General features: G+C 61.5%; 4 protein-coding genes across 4 annotated transcripts; 2 read left to right on the top strand and 2 right to left on the bottom strand.

The window, feature by feature from the left end:
- Positions 1-839: 839 nt before the first annotated feature.
- E0L32_010489 (uncharacterized protein) lies at positions 840-1988 on the top strand (the record flags this gene model as incomplete). The annotated part of the gene is made up of 3 exons (XM_031133113.1): positions 840-1027; positions 1077-1516; positions 1588-1988. 3 exons carry the CDS (start codon positions 840-842, stop codon positions 1986-1988), a joined length of 1029 nt encoding a protein of 342 aa, XP_030989513.1.
- A 122-nt stretch (positions 1989-2110) lies between these two features.
- Positions 2111-6581, bottom strand: E0L32_010488 (uncharacterized protein; the record flags this gene model as incomplete). Its single annotated transcript, XM_031133112.1, has 4 exons — positions 2111-3367; positions 3447-3885; positions 4417-6379; positions 6452-6581. The coding sequence occupies 4 exons, from the start codon at positions 6579-6581 to the stop codon at positions 2111-2113; spliced, it is 3789 nt and encodes a 1262-aa protein (XP_030989512.1).
- Positions 6582-7075: 494 nt separating this feature from the next.
- E0L32_010487 (uncharacterized protein) lies at positions 7076-7972 on the top strand (the record flags this gene model as incomplete). The annotated part of the gene is made up of 1 exon (XM_031133111.1): positions 7076-7972. One exon carries the CDS (start codon positions 7076-7078, stop codon positions 7970-7972), a length of 897 nt encoding a protein of 298 aa, XP_030989511.1.
- Positions 7973-8346: 374 nt separating this feature from the next.
- Positions 8347-12031, bottom strand: E0L32_010486 (uncharacterized protein; the record flags this gene model as incomplete). Its single annotated transcript, XM_031133110.1, has 6 exons — positions 8347-8583; positions 8702-9906; positions 9977-10187; positions 10254-11595; positions 11697-11778; positions 11998-12031. 6 exons carry the CDS (start codon positions 12029-12031, stop codon positions 8347-8349), a joined length of 3111 nt encoding a protein of 1036 aa, XP_030989510.1.
- Positions 12032-12270: the final 239 nt, after the last annotated feature.

Genomic DNA, 12270 nt, shown 5'->3' with positions numbered 1-12270 from the left:
ATCTATCTGGATAGAGAAAAGACATGGAAGGGATGAGTGCAGCAGGGAGCCTTGGGGTCTGGTAGGACTCTTAGCAATCCCTTCAGAGAAAAGCGATGACTTGAGGAATTTTCTTGAATATCTCTTCAAGTCATTGGCTCGATGAGATCAAGACTGTTACCGTGTTCTTTTCTTTTTGTGCAATATGCTTCAGCGTGATGGTAGGAGAGAAGTCAAGATGAGGCTCAGCTATTTCGGGGAAGTAGTGGAGGAGCTCCCAGCTCCGAATGTCAAGCCATCTCCACTAAGCCCCGTGCGCATTAGCGTTTCATTCTAGCGGGGGGGGAGCTCCCAGAGCAACGATTAGATAAGACTTCCAGGTTGTGCATGTCCCGACCGGAGCTGTTCCCCAGTTTGACCATAGTTGCATGTCGCGGGGGGTTGATCTCTTCCTTCGGACCTTGACCTTCTTGGCACTCACATCCCCCTCTGTTGTGATATCGATATGGCGAGTGTATGTAAAACTCTGGATTCCATTCTCATCTGTGGCAATCATGAATCGCAAGGGCGAACGTGGCTAACTGTCTCGTGTCTGCACAGCACGGCGTCGCCCGGGCTATTCGAAAGCGCACTGAGGAACAACGATTAGAAGACTTGGAGAGGATCAAAAAGTACCGCGACCTCGAGGACCAAGTGCGCACAAACGTATGTCGGTTCTCGATACATGCGCGCATCATGCATCTTGCCGTCCGCTAACAAACAGCGCAAACGGTCCACCAGGTCGCGCAGGGAAATCTGGGACCCGAGCTCTTTCAGCTGACCTCGAAGCTCCTGCGCCTCAACCCCGAGTATTACACGATATGGAACGTCCGCAGGCGTTCGCTAATCTCTGGATTATTATCAAAACCATCGGCTGGGTCCTCGCCCTCGAGGGCGTCGCCGACTTCTTCTCCGACCGCCACTACCACACCCTCTTCCGCCGCCTTATCTTCCTCTTCATCGACCGCGACCCCGCCCGGCCCGAACCCCCAGACAACTGGGCGGACTGGTACTACAGCTGATGTAGACACCAGTTCTGCAGCAGATGACGAGAGCAGGAGAGCGGTGGATCAGCAGAACGATGCAGACGTGCTGAGGTCAGAACTCGGCTTTACGATACCCCTGCTGCTCGAATCGCCCAAGTGCTATTGGATATGGAAGTACCGCCTCTGGCTCCTGCAGGAGACGATAGAGCGCCTGGATGTGCAAATGGCTAGGCGGGTCTGGGAGGAAGAGCTGGGACTCGCCTCCAAGATGCTGACCAAGGACAAGCGCAACTTTCATGCCTGGGGCTATCGGCGCAAGGTCGTCGCCAAGCTCGAGAGCGCGGAGCTCGATGGCAAGAGCATGGTGGAGCCCGAGTTTGAGTATACCTACAAGATGATTGGAGTTGACCTGTCCAATTTCTCTGCCTGGCATAATCGGAGCAAGCTCATTCCCCGACTCCTGGATGAGCGGGGAGCGGATGCTGCAGCTCGCAAGGACTTCCTTGAAACCGGTATGCCAATATTCACTGATGATATCGAAGTTGGTTCTCCATATGTGCATGTTGCTGACAATGCGTTGCAGAGCTCAACCTAGTGAGAGAAGCTTTGAACGTTGGGCCAGAGGATCAATCGCTCTGGTTCTACCACGGCTTTCTCATGCGGGAGATAACAGACTACACCGGACGGCCCACAATCACACCGAATCTCTCGGAAAGTGAGAGGGAAGAATACGTGTGTCGTGAGATCGACTTTATCAAAGATCTCCTCGAAGATTATGACGATATCAAATGGCTCTACGATGCGCTTCTTGAGTACAGCGTAGATCTCTGGAACCTGACGGGGCTGATGCCCCAGCCAGACGAATTGGACGAGTACTGGGAGTGGCTGCAGAGGTTGCAGAAACTGGACCCCATGCGCAAAGGGCGATGGGACGACTTTGAGATGATGTTGAGAAAGTCGGCACGAGAGAGTTCAGGCCTGTAACTCGCGAACGAGGATACTTCTTCGGAAGACATATCTATGGCACTCATGGTTGTTTTCTTGCCTTTGTACCAGTTAGCATTGCACTGCGTCATATATCTATCCTCCTGTTGTATATCAAGGCGTTACAGAGGAATCGAGCCATTGCACTTGCCCAAGATCAAGCTCGCATCTACGCCTACCAGCCCGTCAACATATTCTAGCAATGTCTCGATGGGCAGCATGTCCATGGTGCCCAGTACAGGGCTCGAGGACTGGAGTACCTGGCCGCCAAACAGCACCCTGATGTAGAAACCGCTTGCACTGGCCTTGCCCTCGCCAGGCTGGGCTCCACTAGTATTCATCTTCCTCCACAGCTCAAAGACGACCTCGGCACCCATGCCAGGCCAGACCATCTCGTCCACCTGCAGGATGGACAGAAGCCTGCTCACGCTCCCGTCGTGCGCGATATTGTGATACCACAGCGTCCTCTTCTTCCCAGCATCGGCGCCACCGTCCTCACGCATAGCATCCCTCAGATGCGCAGCCAGCTCGGCCACCCAGACACCCCAGGCTCCCACGCTCGCCGCCAGCGACTTCTCGTCGTCGCGATACAGCCTGCTGTACTCCCACTGCCCGAACCTGTACGCCTCATCCGCCATCTCCTGCGTCACGCACACCCCCTGCTCCTTCCCGCCCCCGCCACCACCACCCGGAGAAGAACAAGGCAACGGCTTCCCATGGCACTGCCGGGCAGACAGATTATCATAGTAATGATCCAGCGACTCGTGGAACCCCTCGTCGCGCCCCTCCACGCCAGAGACCGCGTCCAGCCTTTTAAACAACGGCCTCGCGGCGCGGAGGTGCGCCCTCCACGCCCTGCCCTTCCTGATCTTCTTCATCGCCTTGTCCGCAGCACCGCAGGCGTACCGCGGCTCGAGGCTGTCCACCTGCCCGGCCTGCACGGCGAGCGGCACGTCGCCGGTGGTCCGCCACATGCCGTGCACGACCACGCCGGCGACGTGGCTGGTGATGACGTTGTTGGTCACCCGGTACGCCACGCTGTCTCTCCACGCGTTTTCCTCCTCGCGGGACGGCAGGAAGCCGAGCAGGTCGCCGTACACGCCGTACAGGTCGTCCCCGTGGACCCAGGCGTCGTCCAGCCCCTCGGCCGTGATCTGCGGGAACCGGCACGTGCCCCGCCACCCCCTCGGCGCGAAGGGGTTGGCGGGCGAGGCGTACCCGCGCCAGTACGTACCCGCCGCATCGGCGTCGCCGCCGTGGGCCGTGGGCGACTGCGGCCGGGCGTAGTAGAATAGGCCTTGGTCGTCGCAGTCCCAGGGGTAGGGTTCTACGGGGAAGGCGTTTGAGGCGTAGGGCGTGCGCTTGTGGTGGCGGTGGATCTTGGAAACGGTGTCAGGGTCAGGCAGGTAGCTCACTTTTGAGGTTGATGACACGGCAGGGAGGGCGCATAAGACTTACAAGCTCGACGTACCGCAGCTCGTACTCCTCGCCCGGCACGACGTACTCCCGCCGCCGGACGTGCGGCATGTTGCACCAGTTGTACCTGCCGTACTGGTCGTCGGGCGTGGCCGACGAGTCGAAGATGAAGCCGTACACGCCCGAGTCGCCGACCACGTTGGTCAGGTTGTTGAGCCGGGTCTGGCGCGGCGGGTACCACCGCCGCAGGGCGGCGGCCCCATCGGTACTACCCGGAGCGGCAGGAGATGCATCGGCGCCCGTTCTGAGGAACAGCGCTGCGGTGACGGAGGTCGCAAAGTCGGAGAGCATCTCCCTCGTCTGCGCCTGGACGATGAACGGGATGAAGACGAGCAGGCTGGCGATGAGCAGCGCCCGCGTCGCCCAGATCGAGCCGGCGATGGGCCGGTTTAGGAACCCGAGCGCATTCATGAAGGTATGCCTAGGGAGTCTGAAAGTAAGTGTAATGATCAAGCCCGTCCCACATTGGACTGGCTCAACTAAGTGGCCGATGTCAACACGAGGTTCACGTCGGAGATGTGGTTGTTGGTGGGTCCGAGCTCAAGTTTAACCTTCTCATTGATCACGACACCTGAGCCAGATACTTGATTTAAGACACCATAACACTCCCCATATGAGACTGAAATGTTCAGTTATCATGGTTCTATCATGGTTCATTCGCCCCCGCGTTGTGGAAGCATGCACAGAAAAGTACTGTAGATCAAAACTGTAGTGGATATCTCTGGGTACAAGTAATTTACAAATACAATCGCTCCATCATCATCATCATCAACCCTCCCATCTCCTCCGCCGGTGAGGCACAGGACCCTGCATATTATGCATCCCGACAGCCTCATCTCTGTCCTCCTTCCTCGGCGGCAGCCCATGTCGCCGCCGCCCCGCCCTGCTAAAGACCCGAGGCCTGCCCCGGCCGCTGCCGCCGGCCAAGAGCCGGCCGTCGACGCGCCGGTACCGCACCTCCCACTGGATCCAGTGCTCCGTGCCCGGCAGCCTGACCCCGAGCGTCGGCAGCGCCAGCAGGCGGTACTGCCGCGCCGCGCCGCGCCGGTCAAACTCCCAGCGCCACTGCCTCTTCCTCTCCTCCTCCTGCTCCGGCGTCTCCGCCGCGAGCGACCTGCCGCCGGCGTCCTTATCGTGGCTGTCAGGCTCCTCATCGTCGCCCGGCGGCGGGAGGGGCTCCAGCGGCCGCTCGCTGTGCTTGAGCCAGTACTGCTTGCCCGACAGCGCCCAGTCGATGTCGTCGACCGTGTAGAGCGCGGGCAGCGTGTAGCGCACCTTGCCGGGGGCGTACTTCTTGAGCTGCGCCGCGAGGGCGTCCCGCGCCGTGGCGTCGAGCAGCGACTCCCGGAACCCCTTGGCGTGGGACTTGTCGAAGGGCGCCACGCGCACCTCGAAGGGGAACCGGTGCGACAGGCGGATCCAGAAGCGGCCGTCGTAGAGGTGCCAGTGGCTCCAGCGCGGCCAGATCCACTCCTCGGGTCGGCGGCGCCACCGCATCCTGAATTTCAGGGCCGGGATGACGCATGTCGGCAGCGGTGAGTGCGCTGGCGATACGTGCGGCTCGCGGGAGAGATACCAGTACAGAGCACCCCCGTCTGCCCTGTTGTGAACGGGTGTGAACTGCACGCCGCAGATAGTGAACGCCTTGGGGACCTCTTGGTCCGCAGGGGTTCCTCCACGCTCGCTCAGAGAGGGAAACAACCTCGACACAACATTCTGCAAACCAGTAGCAGGTGTGACCTGCGTTTCGGGTGTGACGATACCTAATAATCTTTGCACCAAGATGGCAGCAATAGTCCGGTAGTGCTCCGTGCTTTTGGCATACGAGGCCTCAGAGTAGATAGAATGCTTCCGTCGCGCGCGCGGTCGTAGGGTAGGAAGTCTGATAACGACGGTCCCTACGTTTGTCTGGAAGTCGCGCACGACTGTCTGATCCAGAAGTCTCTGCGCTTCTGCCTCCTCCATCCTGGCTCGCTGGTCGCATCGTCTCGCCAGCTGCAAGATGGCCGGCTTCTGCAGAGCGGCAGGCAGCTTGTGGTGCCGAGCGATATACCGCAGGGCATTCCGCGTCGTCAGTGTCGGGTCTTGGTTCGTATGGTCCTCGAACCACGGGACGTTGTTCTGTTCGCACGTCGCGACTAAGCGGTCCTTCGCGAACTCGAGCAGCGGTCGATAAATCATGACGCCAAGGTCTTCGATATCAAGCGGCACCAGGGGCGGCGCCTTCCTAGACTTGCCTCGGACGTCAAACAGGCCGTCGTCGAGGGAGAAAGGATCGATCGTGTCGGAGTATAGACCAGCCGCCAGGTCCCTCATAAACTCGGACGGGTCAATGTCGTTTCGCAGCGCGCGGCGCATGTGTCTCCTCTCGGCTCGCGAGGGGAGGAGATTGAAGTAGGGATGTTTCAGCCTCTGGTCGTCGATGAAGCCGCTCCTGTCCGCGCCGTGGATCCCCTGGCACTCGGGGATGTCGTTCGCCGCACGGATGCCCCGAAGCCCCCTGCTGCCGTGCCCGGCCAGCAGGCGCATCATGACCGTCTCGTACTGGTCGTCCTCGTGGTGCGCGAACAGCATCGAGGCGTACCTGTTGAGGGCCGCCCTCTTGCCGAGCGCCTGGTAGCGCATGCGGCGGGCCACGCTCTCCAGGTTGGGCAGGGCCGTGGGGTCGGCGTCCCGGCCCAGCTCGCTGGCCCAGTTCAGCGGGATGACCTGGGGCCGGGCGCCTACCCGCTCGAGCGCCCTGGCCACGGCGCGCGCCTCCTGGGAGCTGCCCTCTCGTAGCCTGTGGTCTATGACGAGAGCGTGGAAGCTGTGCACGGGGTGGTCCGCTATCTTGAGCCAGGGGTCATCTCGGCGGGCGCGGGCGCAGAGAAAGGCGAGGGCCATTGAGTCCACTCCGCCGCTGATGGCCAGGGCTGTTGGTCGTGTCAGCACTCAGACAGTGTTTTTTTTTTTTCTTTTCAAAGAGACGTTGTCTATGTACTCACCGACCGGCCTATGCATCGACCCGCGGGCATGAGGCATCCGCGGTGGGCAGGTCGCCCGCAGCGCGTCGAGAAACTCATGGCGTCCAATGGGCCGGGCGGCCGTATGAAGCACCTGCGGTAGAGTGCTCATGCTATGCGGTACATCTCCACCAAAGATGTACAGTCCTGAAAGGCAGTCGGCCCTTCACAGCATAAAGGCAAAATGAAATGAAATGGCGGGGAATGAAATGAGAGCTTCAGATGTCAATGATCGCCGCAATGAGGGTGTGAGGTCAGACCAAGCTCCCAATTTGGTGGGGCAAAATTTAGCGGCAAGACCCCTGGACAAGAGCGCTAAGAAAGAAAAAAAAAGAACCCAGAAATGACTTCACCTCGGCCGCAATCCGAGCTCGGAGACAACCGCATCTACGACTCGACTGCAAAGCTCTCTCTCTCTCTACACTCCTTCAACCTCAGCCCAACCCAGCCCAAGTCCACAGCTCGACAATGGCAGCTCGGCATCCTCGCAGGTGACACAAATACGACCACGCTCATTACCAATTGGACCTCCCGCATCTCAGCGACAGACCTCTCTCCTCGCTCAACCTCCCACCTCGGTCAGTCCTCCCTCTCCAACCGCCTGCGATGTCCTCCTCCACCGTCCCAGCGAACCCCTCCTTCGCGACCGCCCTGCTAGCAGGCGGTCTCGCCGGCACGACCGTCGACATGACCCTCTTCCCGCTGGACACCCTCAAGACCCGCCTGCAGTCGTCGGCCGGGTTCTTCGCGACGGGCGGCTTCCGCGGCATCTACCGCGGCGTCGGCTCCGCGCTCGTCGGCTCCGCCCCGGGAGCGGCCTTCTTCTTCTGCACCTACGAGGCCACAAAGTCCGTCCTGTCCTCCAGCTCCTCCAACATCTCCTCCGGCACCTCCTCCGCCGGCCCGGGCACGCACATGCTCGCCGCCTCCCTGGGCGAAGTCGCCGCCTGCGCCGTCCGCGTGCCCACGGAAGTCGTAAAGCAGCGCGCGCAGGCGGGCCAGTTCCCCTCCTCCGCCGCGGCCCTGACCTCCATCTTACAATCCCGCCACGCCCTGGGGCTCGCCGGCATGTTCCGCGAGCTGTACCGCGGGTGGGGCATCACCGTCGTGCGCGAGGTGCCCTTCACCGTGATCCAGTTCCCGCTCTGGGAGGGGCTCAAGGCCTGGGGCCGCCGCCGCCGCCGGCAGCAACAAGGGCCGCACGGGCAGAAGGGAGGGGGGGGCGACGTGGGCGCCGCCGAGAGCGCCCTGTACGGCAGCGTGTCGGGCGGCGTCGCGGCGGGGCTGACGACGCCGCTCGACGTGCTCAAGACGCGCGTCATGCTGAGCGCCGAGAAGCGCAGCGCCGCGTCGGTCGTCAGGGACATTTTGCGCGAGCACGGCGTGCGGCCCTTCTTCGCGGGCATCGGGCCGCGGGTCATGTGGATCAGCGCCGGCGGCGCCATCTTCCTCGGCAGCTACCAGTGGGCTGTCAACACGCTCCAGGGGCGGAGTGGGATATGATGCATGCATGCCATGCATGCCATGCACGAGACAATAAAGGATAACCGGAACATCTCGCCCATATCACGAGGGCGAGCAAGCCAACCAATGTCGGCAGCATGAGGGAGAGTAGTGTCGCATAGAGCTGACACACATCTCGGGAGAGCTAGCCACGCGGAGCTGAGCTCTCTTGTTCCATGTACGATGCATTCCGCCATGTATATTAAACCCACAGGCTTCTCACAAGCCCGGGGCCATCAAACACTTTTTTGGTTATGTACACTACTAGATAGAAGACCTTCAACGGTATAGACAGGCGGAGGACACAGAGAGAGAGAGAAATTTATATTAGACTCAGGACAGGGGGGCGGGCCGCACCGCACACCGCCCCTGAATCAAGCAGTCACGGGTGCCGCAGCCTGGGCGGGCGGGGCTGATGATGCCGCCGCTGCCGCTGCCTCAGCCTCGGCCTCGGCCTCCTGCTCGGGCTCCTCGGGGACCGCAGGCTCGATGGGTGGGGGAGGGTTGGGGATCTCCTTCCGGCCGTTGGCCTTGTAATACAATACAATATCATTACCTCCCTTCCACACGTGCGCCCGGAGCGTGGCCAGGCTCATCGTGATCGGCAGCAACTAAGGGAGAAACGACATGTGTTAGCAACACTCCTTTACCAAAAAAAAAAACCCCCAACGGTGGTGCGGTGGGTTTCGAAGAAAAGCCGGAAACTTTTATATATAACACAAAACTCACCTGCTCGTTGCAGTACAGCTCCAGATACTCCTCGGGCTTGAGCGCGTCCGGGTCATCGCCGCCGCCGCCGGCGGGCGGCGCAGGCTCGATCCTCTCGGCGATGTACGACAGGATCTTCTTGACCCGCAGCATGCGGTTGGCGTTGAGCCGGTTGTTGCCGTCCGTGACCGACAGGCTCGGCAGCGCGTCCTGCCAGGGGTGCAGGATGAACGAGACCTTGACGGGCTCCTTGGGCGGCACGCTGTTGGTCAGCAGCACCTCGCCGAGCCACATGGGGCCCTTGTGCTCGATGACGTCGGCGTCGAGCCCCACCGTCTCGACGGTGCCGCGGTACAGCTCGGCGCTGCCTCCCGACGTCTCCTCCTGGATGATGACCTTGGTGGCCGGCGGCAGCTTGAGCACGGGCGTCTCGCTGGCGAGGCTGGGCACCACGCGCGTCTCGACGGGCTTGTCGGGCGCCTCGAGGACCAGCTTGTCGTACTCGTTGTGGATCTTCTGGATGGTGCCCAGGAAGGAGTCGTCGACCTCCTTCTCGTGGTTCGACGACGACTCGGACCGCTCCTCCGTCTTCTCGTCCACGACGGCCGGCTTCTCGGGCGCCGTCGACGAAGCCGACCGGCCGAGCTTCTTGGAGCCAAAGGACATGCCCATGCCCATGCGGAACTTCTTGCCAAAGGGCGTGCTCGCCGTCTTGCCGTTGTCCTTTTCCTTCTCCTTCTCCTTTTCTTTCTCCTTGTCCTTGCCGTTCTCCATGGACGTCTTGCCCTCCTTGTCGGTCGAGGCAGCCGTCTCGGCCGGGGTGACGGCGGGCTTGGCCTGCTCCGCCGAGGAGATGGCGTTTGACGAGAAGTAGTCGTCCTTGTCGGTAGAGGGCCGGCTGAGATGGGATTGCCTCCTCTCCAGGGGCGTGCCGGGCGTGCCGGGTGGCGGCGCGCCTGGCGTCACCACACCGATGCCCATGCCCGGAGTTGTCGGTGGATACGATGCACCGTTGGCTCGCGGGGTGGTCGCCGACCCATCCCCTTGGTCCCAGCCGTCCATGTTGGGCGGCGGTATGGTTATCGGCGGAGGGGGGTTCGCAGCGGCAGCTGCTATCCGCGCCTCGACGCCCTCGTTGATCTTGGCCCTGTGCGCCTCGTCCCGCTTGATCTCCTCGTCAATCAGCTTCGCGAAGAGATATCGCAAGATCCATTTCCCGAGGTTTACTGCAGATTGTCAGTCAAGATGGATCGGAAAAGCACGCAGGAAGAAGAAATAAACCAGGGGGAGGCATACTTCTCTGGTCCTCTCTAAATTCTACAGGTTCGTCCAAAACAAGCTCGTCGGCATACATCTCGGCGTCGAAGCAATTATAGGGCTCAAGCACAACCGTCAAGCTGCCAGAGCTCGTGTCGACAGAGCACCAGGGCGCAACGGCCTCCAGAGTGTTGACTTCGGGCTCGACGTCCTCGAGATGCTTCTTGCCAAAGTTCTGGATTGGTTTACACTACGAAGACACGGGTCAGCCAGATTCACACACAATAGCCACGTCGTAGGAGGGGGAACACCGTACCTGTATCAAATCCCACAGCAACACCTCACCAGCCGTATCCAAGGTGAGAACACGCCGCCTGTCGTTCAACAGCCTGTGCTTGACCAGACCGAACTGGCCCTCGATCGTCTCCTCGGGGAGATGGTGAATCGGCACGATCTCGCTCGAGGAGGCGTCCTGCAAGACCTCGGAGCCCTTCCGGGTGATGCCCGAACCAGCGACAACGCTCGCCTCGGAGGCCAACAGCGGCGCCGGGAAGCGGGCCGTGTTGGAGATGCGCAGGACAGCCTTGGCGGGGATCTCCTTCTTGGCCGGAGCTCCGTTAGCCGCCGCCGCCGCCGCCGCCGGAGGCGATGCTTCCCTCGGCCGCGACGCGCTGACCTGCGTCGAGATGGATGCGCGGTGCTGCCTGAGCGCCTCGGGCAGGGCGATGTCGGCGCCCGTGTCGACGTCCTCCCACCGGTTGATCGACGAGCTCGAGGTGGTGGTCCAGATGTGGCCGCCGCAGGCGACCACCTTGCTGACGCTCTCCTGCTCCTGGGCGACGGCCAGCGAGATGCCGTCGTCCATCTCGTCGAGGGTGCCGCGCACGTCCGTCTTGACGACGAGGCCGGAGCGGTCGCCGCTGTAGAAGATGCCCAGGTCGGGCTGGTCGGAGAAGAGGGTCCAGACGCTGTCGTTGTGCATGGTCAGGGTGTGCATGCACCGGCCGGCGGTGACGCTCCAGACCTTGACCGTCTGGTCGGAGCTGGCCGTCAGGATCATGTCGCCGGGCTCGTTGACGAGGATGGCGCGGACGTTGTCGGTGTGGCCGACGAACTTGGTGATGTTCTTGCCGGTGCGGGGGTCCCAGAGGCGCACGACCGACTCGGGCCCGCCGCTGGCCAGCATGTTGTGCGTGGCGGCCAAGGCGTAGACGGATCCCTTCTCCGTGATCTCCTCGCCGCTGACGTCGATATGCAGCTTCTCGCCCTTGCCGTTGAGGTCCCACAGGTAGATCTTGCGGTCGAGGCCGCCCGAGGCCACCCAGTCCGACTGCTGGTCCGGGGCGACGACCGACTTGACATAGTCGGCGTGCTGCCCGATGGTGACGGGCTCGGCACGAGCATTGCCGTGGGGGCGCCAGACCTTGACTGTCAGGTCCGACGAGGCGGAGATGAGGGCCGTGTGGTTCTGGGCGAGGGCGAGGTCGTTGATCCAGTGCGTGTGCGCCTGGGTCTGGGCTCGAAAGGTGGTTGTGGACTTGGATTTGGCCGCCGCGCCGTTGGCCGTGGCATTGGAAGCAGCGGCCTGGGATTCGGGGTTCTTGAGGTCGAGGTTCAGGTCCCAGGCGCATACGACGCCGTCGCGGCCTCCGGAGTACCTGTCGCACAAGCCGGCTATTAGTTGTCTGCTCTCCCGCAATTACCGCAAACCAGACAGCCAGGAGCGAGACCGGCAAGGCAATTGAGTAGTGTAGCTTACAGAATGGCATTGTCGCGGTCGATGGCGAGACCATTGACACCGAGCCTGTGTCCGCCCGATTGGTTTCCGACAAGCGGGAGCACTGCACGCACACAGGCACGACATTAGCAAGCTGCAATGCATATGGGTAGACAGGATACATGACACCACTGCAGGGACGCCTTGTCTTTTCCTTTCAGACAGCACCGCCGCCGAGAAAGTCGCACTCGGGGCTGGTCACACGCCTGCAGAAAGGCTGCTGCGCTGTTGCGGGGTTTCCCCGGGTGCAAGCCAAGGGCAGCGGGAGAGGGAAGAGACGAACCGTAGCTTATTCTTTGACGCGCCTTCTTGGCCATAGCTGGCGAGAGCTGGGCAGGACGGTCATGCGCAGGAGGGCGGTGGTGCGCACAGCAGAATCGTGGCAATCAAGCTGGTATCCGTGTCTGTCTGGCGGGAGGGAGGATAGAGGAGCGAGAGTGGTAAGCGACAAGTGGATGGATGGGATGGTTCGCCAAGGGAACGGCAAGAGTGTCGGGGTCCGGGGAACCGAGAGGATGCTTGGCTCGGGTATTAAAGTAGAAGGGCACCTTGACAA

The sequence above is a fragment of the Thyridium curvatum genome, assembly GCF_004353045.1.
Source record: "Thyridium curvatum strain D216 chromosome Unknown NODE_85_length_178865_cov_78.098177, whole genome shotgun sequence".
NCBI classification, from domain to species: Eukaryota; Fungi; Ascomycota; class Sordariomycetes; order Thyridiales; family Thyridiaceae; genus Thyridium; species Thyridium curvatum.
This window is presented reverse-complemented; position numbering and strand designations above follow the sequence as displayed.